Source organism: Pezoporus flaviventris, unplaced genomic scaffold (assembly GCF_033815535.1).
Source record: "Pezoporus flaviventris isolate CSIRO_AGI_PZ_B2104156 unplaced genomic scaffold, CSIRO_AGI_Pfla_v1 ptg000512l, whole genome shotgun sequence".
NCBI classification, from domain to species: Eukaryota; Metazoa; Chordata; class Aves; order Psittaciformes; family Psittacidae; genus Pezoporus; species Pezoporus flaviventris.
Genome location: NW_026893059.1, coordinates 27,984 through 37,050, shown reverse-complemented (window position 1 = coordinate 37,050; position 9,067 = coordinate 27,984). Strand labels below are relative to the sequence as shown.

Sequence of the window (9,067 nt, the reverse complement as noted above, 5' to 3'; positions counted from 1 at the left end):
GGGTCTCTATGGGTCTCTATGGGTCTCTATGGGGTCTCAATGGGTCATTATGGGTCCCCATGGGGTCCCTATGGGGTCTCTATGGGGTCTCTATGGGTCCCTATGGATCCCTATGGGTCCCTATGGGGTCTCTATGGGGCGGCTGATTGCGGCCGCGGCCCCTTTAAGGCGCGGCCGGAAGCGGCCGGCGCCCGTTGATGACGCCACTTCCGGCCGGAAGCGCCGCCTCGGCCGAGCGCGGATCGGGAGGCCGCGGGTAAGGAGCGGCTCATTTGCATATGTTAATGAGGGCGGGAAGCATTAATTGGGGTCAGTGGGGGTCAATGGGGGTCAATGGGGGTCCATAGGGGTGAATTGGGCTGTTAATTAGGGGTTAATGAGGGGTTAATGGGGGCATTAATGGTTATTAATGAGCTAATGAGGGCTCATTAATTAAGGAGGGCTAATTGGGGGTAATAAGGGGTCAATTAGGGTTAATGGGGGTTAATGAGAGCTTAATTAGGGTTTAATAAGGGTCAATTAGGGCTTAATTAGGGTTAATGGGGTTTAATAAGGGTCAGTTAGGGGTTAATTAAGGGTTAATGAAGGGTTAATGGGGGCATTAATGGTTATTAATGGGCTAATGAGGGCTCATTAATTAAGGAGGGATAAGTGGGGATTAATTGGGGTTAATAAGGGGTCAATTAGGGTCAATGGTGGTTAATGCGGGGTTAATTAGGGTATAATAAGGGTCAATTAGGGGTTAATGAGGGGTTAATGGGGGCATTAATGGTTATTAATGGGCTAATGAGGGCTCATTAATTAAAGAGGGCTAAGTGGGGATTAACTGGGGGGGCCCATGAGCATCCATTTAGGCTGCTTAGGGGGTTAATGAGGGAGTAATGAGGGTTAATTGGGGTTAATGAGGGTTAATTGGGTTAATTAGGGGTTGATAAGGGTTAATTCGGTGTTAATAAGGAGTAATTTGCGTTAATGATGGTTTAATTAGGGTTAATGGGGGTTATTGAGAGCTATTAATGGGGGTTCATATGGATTAATAGGGTTTAATTAGGGTTAATTGAATTAATTAGGGGTTAATAAGGATTAATGGGGGTTAATTAGGGGTTAATTGGGGTTAATTTGGGGTTTATGGGGGTTAATTAGGGTTTAATGATTAATTGCGTTAAGTAGGATTTCTAAAGGTTAATTGGGTTTAATTAGGGTTTAATTAGCGTTAATGGGGGTTAGGGTTATTGTTCTTTAGGGATGGTTATTGTTCGTTAATTAATCATTAATCATTATCAATTCATCATTAACTGTTCATTAATTACACATTAACTGATCATTATTCCTCATTAATTGCTCATTAACGATTATTAATCATTCATTAACGGGCCATTAATCTTTGTTAATGAATCGTTAATTGCTCGTAATCGTTATGAAGAGATCATCAACCATTAATTACACATTAATTGGTAATTATTAATCCTTCATTAATGGCTGTTAATGGTCACTAATTGCTATTAATTGATCATTAATCTTTATCAATCAGCCATTAATGGTTATCAATAGATCATTAATTGCTCATTAGTGTTTATTAAGTAACCATTAATCGTTATTAATGTATCATTAACTGATCATTAATGGTTATTAATTACTCATTAATGGTTATTAATTGCTCATTAGTGGTTATTAAGTAACCATTAATCGTTATTAATGTATCATTAACTGATCATTAATGGTTATTAATTATTCAGTGGTTATTAATTGCTCATTAGTGGTTATTAATCCTTCATTAATTGTTATTAATTGCTCATTAATTGCCGCCAATGAAGCTGCCCAATGGCCAAGCGCTCCGTGACCTTCGCTGACCTCGAGGGGGAGGGGCTAGAGGAGGAGCCGCCCCTCCCCCCCCGCAAGAGGGTCAGTGGGGACCTATGGGGTCTCTATGGGGTCTCTATGGGGTCTCTATGGGTCTCTATGGGTCTCTATGGGGTCTCTATGGGTCTCTATGGGTCTCTGTGTGTCTCTATGGGGTCTCTATGGGTCTCTATGGGTCTCTATGGGTCTCTATGGGGTGTCTATGGGTCTCTATGGGTCTCTATGGGGTCTCTATGGGGTCTCTATGGGGTCTCTATGGGTCTCTATGGGTCTCTATGGGGTCTCTATGGGTCTCTGTGTGTCTCTATGTGGTCTCTATGGGTCTCTATGGGTCTCTATGGGGTCTCTATGGGTCTCTATGGGTCTCTATGGGGTCTCTATGGGTCTCTGTGTGTCTCTATGGGGTCTCTATGGGTCTCTATGGGTCTCTATGGGTCTCTATGGGGTGTCTATGGGTCTCTATGGGTCTCTGTGGGGTCTCTATGGGTCTCTATGGGTCTCTATGGGGTCTCTATGGGTCTCTGTGTGTCTCTATGGGGTCTCTATGGGTCTCTTTGGGTCTCTATGGGTCTCTATGGGGTGTCTATGGGTCTCTATGGGTCTCTATGGGATCTCTATGGGGTCTCTATGGGGTCTCTATGGGTCTCTATGGGTCTCTATGGGGTCTCTATGGGTCTCTATGTGTCTCTATGGGGTCTCTATGGGTCTCTATGGGTCTCTATGGGGTCTCTATGGGGTCTCTATGGGTCTCTATGGGGTCTCTATGGGTCTCTATGAGTCTCTATGGGGTCTCTATGGGTCTCTATGGGTCTCTATGGGTCTCTCTATGAGTCTCTATGGGTCTCTATGGGGTCTCTATGGGTCTCTATGGGGTCTCTATGGGTCTCTATGGGGTCTCTATGGGGTCTCTATGGGTCTCTATGAGTCTCTATGGGGTCTCTATGGGGTCTCTATAGGTCTCTATGGGGTCTCTATGGGTCTCTATGGGGTCTCTATGGGGTCTCTATGGGGTCTCTATGGGGTGTCTGTGGGTCTCTATGGGGTATCTATGGGGTTTCTATGGGTCTCAATGGGTCTCAATGGGTCTCTAAGGGGTGTCTATGGGTCTCTATGGGGTATCTATGGGGTTTCTATGGGTCTCAATGGGTCTCAATGGGTCTCTATGGGGTCTCTGTGGCTCTCTAAGGGGTGTCTATGGGTCTCTATGGGGTCTCTATGGGTCTCTATGGGGTGTCTATGGGTGTCTATGGGTCTCTATGTGTCTCAATGGGTCTCAATGGGTCTCTGTGGGTCTCTATGGGGCAGGCCATGAGCCGCTTCCCAGGGCAGCCCTCATTGGACAGCGATGAGGAGGAGGAGGACGAGGACGAGGCCGAAGGCAGCAGCGACTTCAACCTCTTCCTGCCCCACGGCACGTATGGGGCAGCTGTGGGGTGCCTATGGGGGTCTATGGGGTGTCTATGGGGGTCTATGGGGTGTCTATGGGGGTCTATGGGGGTCTATGGGGTGTCTATGGGGGTCTATGGGGTGTCTATGGGGGTCTGCGGGGGCTCCGTTGAGGTGCTGTTTGCCATTGCAGCACTTATAGGGCAGCTGTGGGGCACTTGTGGGGCTATGGGGGGGTGTCTATGGGGCTCTGAGGGTCTCTATAGGACTCTGTGTGTCACTTATGGGTCAGTTGTGGGTCTCTGTGGGTTTCTATGGGTCCCTGTGGGTCTTGATGGGGTCTCTATGGGTCCCTATGGGTCCCTATGGGGTCCCTATGGGTCTCTGTGGGGTCTCTATGAGTCTCTATGGGGTCTTTATGGGGTCCCTATGGGGTCTTTATGGGGTCCCTATGGGGTCTCTGTGGTTCTCTATGGGGTCTCTATGGGTCCCTATGGGTCTCTATGGGGTCTCTATGGAGTCTCTATGGGGTCTCTATGGGTCCCTATGGGTCTCTATGGGGTCTCTATGGGTCTCTATGTGTCCCTATGGGTCCCTATGGGTCCCTATGGGTCTCTATGGGGTTTCTTTGAGTCCATATGGGGTCTCTGTGGGGTCTCCATGGGTCTCTATGGGTCCCTATGGAGTCTCTATGGGTTTCTATGGGGTCTCTATGGGTCCCTATGGGTCTCTATGGGTCCTTATGGGTTTCTATGGGTCCCTATGGGTCTCTATGGGTCTCTATGGGTCTCTGTGGGTCTCTGTGGGTCCCTATGGGGTCTCTATGGGGTCTCTATGGGTCTCTATGGGTCTCTATGGGTCTCTGTGGGTCCCTAGGGGGTCTCTATGGGGTCTCTATGGGTCTATGTGGAGTCTCTATGGGGTCTCTATGGGTCTCTATGGAGTCTCTATGGGGTCTCTATGGGTCCCTATGGGTCTCTATGGGTCTCTATGGGGTTTCTGTGAGTCCATATGGGGTCTCTATGGGGTCTCCATGGGTCTCTATGGAGTCTCTATGAAAGGGTCTCTATGGGGTCTCTATGGGGTCTCCATGGGGTCCCTATGGGTCCCTATGGGGTCCCTATGGGTCTCTATGGGGTCTCTATGGGTCTCTATGTGTCCCTATGGGTCCCTATGGGTCCCTATGGGTCTCTATGGGGTTTCTTTGAGTCCATATGGGGTCTCTGTGGGGTCTCCATGGGTCTCTATGGGTCCCTATGGAGTCTCTATGGGTTTCTATGGGGTCTCTATGGGTCCCTATGGGTCTCTATGGGTCCTTATGGGTTTCTATGGGTCCCTATGGGTCTCTATGGGTCTCTATGGGTCTCTGTGGGTCTCTGTGGGTCCCTATGGGCTCTCTATGGGGTCTCTATGGGTCTCTATGGGTCTCTATGGGTCTCTGTGGGTCCCTATGGGGTCTGTATGGGGTCTCTATGGGTCTCTATGGAGTCTCTATGGGGTCTCTATGGGTCCCTATGGGTCTCTATGGGGTTTCTGTGAGTCCATATGGGGTCTCTATGGGGTCTCCATGGGTCTCTATGGAGTCTCTATGGGTCTCTATGGGGTCTCCATGGGTCCCTATGGGTCCCTATGGGGTCTCTATGGGTCTCTATGGGGCTCTATGGGTCTCTATGGGTCCCTATGGGTCTCTATGGGTCTCTATGTGTCTCTATGTGTCTCTATGGGTCTCTATGGGTCCCTATGGGGTCTCTATGGGTCCTATGGGGTCTCTATGGGTCTCTATGGGTCCCTATGGGTCCCTATGGGGTCTCTATGGGTCTCTATGGGTCCCTATGGAGTCTCTATGGGTCTCTATGGGTCCCTATGGAGTCTCTATGGGTCCCTATGGGGTCTCTATGGGTCTCTATGGGTCTCTATGGGTCCCTATGGAGTCTCTATGGGTCTCTATGGGTCCCTATGGGGTCTCTATGGGTCTCTATGGGTGGGTCTCGCTCTGTGTCTCTAACCCCTCCCCCCCCCCTCCCGCAGGCTCCGGGGGCTCCCCGGAAGGGGCGGGGCCAGAGGAGGGGGAGGGGCCCGTGACCCCGTTTGACCTCGGTCCCGAGCTGGCCGAGGGGCACTTTGACCCCCAGGGTCACTTCCTGTGGCACCCGGCCCCGCCCCCTGACCCCTGGCTCGAGGCCATCGAGGGGGTGAGGAGGGGGAGGGGGGAGGGGGGGTGGGGGGAGGGGAATGGGGGGGAAAATGGGGGGGGGATGGGGGGGGTTGGGGTGGGGGAGGGGGGAAGTGGGGTGGGGGATGAGGGGGGATGGAGGGGGAGGGGAATAGGGGGGAAAATGGGGGGGGATGGAAGGGAAATGGGGGATGGGGTGGGGGATGGGGGGATGAAGGGGGGTTGGAGGGGGAGGGGAATGGGGGGGAGGGGGAAGGGGGAATGGGGGGGCAATGGGGGGGGATGGGGGGATTGGAGGGGGAGGGGGATGGGTGGGGGAGGGGATGGGGTGGGAATGGGGCTGGATGTGGGGGAGGGGAATGGGGCAGGAAGTGGGGGTGGGGAGGGGAATTGTGGAGGAAATGGGGCGAAAATGGGGGAAAATGGGGCTGGAAACCCCATAGACCCCTCCCCCCTCCCTCTTTCCTTCCCCTCCCCCCATAGCTCCCCATCAAGCCCCGCCCCCCGCGCCGTGACGTCATCGCGTCCCCCCCGCCTTCCCCTCCCCCCTCCGGGAGCTGCTGGCGGAGGCGCTGGAGCTGCTGCGGCCGGGGGAGACGGTGGGGGGCGCCCTACGGCGGCTGGGGGGCGGGGCCAAGGGGGCAGGGGCGGGCCAAGCGGGAGGGGGCGTGGCCAAAAGGAGGAGGAGGAGAAGGGGGGGGGGGGCCAAGGGGAGGAGGGGGAAAAAGAAGGAGGGGGAAGAAAGGGGAGGGGGAAGGGGGGAGGGGGCGGGTCAAGAGGGAAGCCCCGCCCCCCGCCCCTCCAGAGCTGCTCCGATTGGTCGCCGTGGCCGACGGGCTGGTGGCCAGGGGGGTGTTGGGGGCCTTGGAGGAGGCCAGGGAGGGGTTGGAGGGGAGGATGAGGGAGGAAATGGGGCGGGGGAGGGGGGATGTGGGGCGGGGGGGAGGGGAAGGGGGATCCCCCCCATTGCAGGGCGGAAGTGGAGCCGTGATGTGTTCGCGGTGGGGGAGGAGGAGGAGGAAGAGGAGGAGGAGAAGGGGGAGGGGAAGGAGGAAGGTGAGGGGGGGGGGGGATGGGGTGGGGGAGGGGGGAAATGGGGGGATATAGGGTAAGGTAGTGGGGAGGGGTTATGGGGGGGAGGGGGTTGGGGGGAAGGGGGAATGGGGGTGGGGGGCTATGGGGTGGGAAATGGGGATAAGGGGGGAAATGGGGTGGGGGAGGGGGTAAAGGGGGGATATGGGGGTGGGGGAGGGGTCTATGGGGTGGAAATGGGGGAAAAGGGGGGGAAATGGGGTGGGGAGGGGTCTATGGGGTGGGAAATGGGGATAAAGGGGGGGAAATGGGGTGGGGAGGGGTCTATGGGGTGGGAAATGGGGGTAAAGGGGGGGAATGGGGTGGGGGAGGGGTCTATGGGGTGGGAAATGGGGGTAAAGGGGGGGAATGGGGTGGGGGAGGGGTCTATGGTGTGGGGAATGGGGGAAATGGGGTGGGGGAGGGGTCTATGGGGTGGGAAATGGGGTAAGGGGGGGGAAATGGGGTGGGGGAGGGGTCTATGGGGGCAGAAATGGGGTGGGGGAGGGGTCAAAGGCGGGGGCCCTATGGGGTGGGGGAGGGGTGGGGGATGTGGGTTTTTAATGTGGGGGAGGGGTAAAAATGAATGAGTTTTTTTTATGGGGGGGTGGGGGAGGGGCTTTGGGATCGGCCCCTCCCCCACCCCCTCAAGCCTCCTCCCCTCCCCCCAGGGGAAGTGCTGTGGGAATACACGTGGGAAGAGGGGGGACGTCTATGTGGCCCTCAGCAGCGCCCAAATGCAGGTGAAGGGGGGCGGGGCTAAAGAGGGCGGGGCTTAAAGGGGAGGAGCTTAAAGGGGAGGGGCTTAAAAGGGGAGGGGCTTAAAGGGAGGGATTGGAGGAGCTTAAAGGGTGGGAAGGGCTTAAAGGGAAGGGGCTTAAAAGGGAGGGGTTTAAAGGGGAGGGGTTTGAAGGGGTGGGAGGGGCTTAAAAAGGGGGGTAAAGGGGGAGGGGCTTAAAGGAGGGGGGTTGAAGGGGTGGGAGGGGCTAAAGGAAGGGGCTTAAAGGGAGGGGTTTGAAGGGGTGGGAGGGGCTTTAAAAGGGGGGTAAAGGGGGGTCTTAAAGAGGAGGGGCTTAAAATGGGAGGGGTTTAAAGGGGAGGGGTTTGAAGGGGTGGGAGGGGGCTTAAAAAGGGGGGTAAAGGGGGAGGGGCTTAAAGGAGGGGGTTGAAGGGGTGGGGAGGGGCTTAAAGGGGAGGAGCTTAAAAGGGGGAGGAGTAAAGGGGGATGTGGTTAAAGGGGAGGGGCTTAAAGTGGGAGGGGCTTAAAGGAGGGGGGTTAATGGGTGGGAGGGCTTAAAGGGGGAGGGCTTAAAAAGGGGGAGGAGTTAATGGGTTAAAGGGGATGTGGTTAAAGGGAGGGGCTTAAAGTGGGAGGGGCTTAAAGAAGGAGGGGTTTGAATGGGATGGGATGGGCTTAAAGGGGGAGGGGCTTAAAAGGGGAGAGGTTAATGGGGTTAAAGGGGAGGGGCTTAAAGTGGGAGGGGCTTAAAGGAGTGGGGTGTTAATGGGTGGGGAGGGGCTTAAAGTGGGAGGGGTTTAAAGGGGGGAAGGGCTTAAAGAGGGGAGGGGCTTAAAGGGGGTGCGAGCATTCAGCCCCGCCCCTTGTCTGACGTCACTGCCGTCGCGTCCAATCAGGAGTGGGCGTCGCAGGGCTACTTCGAGGGGGGAGGGGCGCGGTGCCGGCGGTGCTGCCCCTCCCCCAGCGCCGGGGCCCTTCTACGACTGCGCCTCGGGTGGATTTTGAGCTGTTCACGTGACTCGGATGGGGGGGGAGGGGCTTGAAAGGGGGTGGGGGGAGGGGCAAAAATCCCCACCCCCCAAAAAAGCTTGAATAAATTAAAAAAAAATTCGGAAATTTAGAAAAAAATTTGATTTTTATTTTAATTTATTGAACCGCGCCCCTCCCCCTTCATAGCAGCCCATCAGTGGGGGATGGGCTCTGTGAGTGTCTATGGGGTGGGGGATGGGCCCCCATTGTTTGTGGGGCACGATGGGGATGGGCCCCATAGGTCTAGGGGGATGGGGACCTCGTCTCTCTATGGGGCACAGTTGGGTGGGATGGGATCTACAGAGGTAGGGCATGGGTGGGGGTTGGGCCCCATGTGTCTCTATGGGGCAAGAGATGGGGGCAGGGCCCACAGGTCTCAATGGGGCAGAGGTTGGGGGCAGGGCCCCACAGGTCTCAATGGGGCAGAGGTTGGGGGGCAGGGCCCCATAGGTTTCAATGGGGCAGGGGCTGTGCCCCACAGGTTTCATGGGGTCAGAGGTTGGGGGCAGAGCCCATAGGTCTCAATGGGGCAGAGGTTGGGGGGCAGGGCCCCATAGGTTCAATGGGCAGAGGTTGGGGGGCAGGGCCCCACAGGTCTCAATGGGGCAGAGGTTGGGGGGCAGGGCCCCATAGGTTTCAATGGGGCAGAGGGTTGGGGGGCAGGGCCCCATAGGTCTCAATGGGGCAGGGGCTGTGCCCCATAGGTCTCAATGGGGCAGAGGTTGGGGGGCAGGGCCCCACAGTCTCAATGGGCAGAGGTTGGGGGGCAGGGCCCCATAGGTCTCAATGGGGCAGAGGTTGGGGGGCAG

The 9,067-nt window shown here is 55.6% G+C and overlaps 1 protein-coding gene across 1 annotated transcript; it reads left to right on the top strand.

Annotated features, from left to right (window-relative positions):
- Positions 1-5,213: 5,213 nt before the first annotated feature.
- Positions 5,214-6,410, top strand: CD2BP2 (CD2 cytoplasmic tail binding protein 2). Its single transcript, XM_061443748.1, has 3 exons — positions 5,214-5,438; positions 5,903-6,060; positions 6,392-6,410. The coding sequence occupies exons 1-3, from the start codon at positions 5,214-5,216 to the stop codon at positions 6,408-6,410; spliced, it is 402 nt and encodes a 133-aa protein (XP_061299732.1).
- The last annotated feature ends 2,657 nt before the right edge of the window (positions 6,411-9,067 follow it).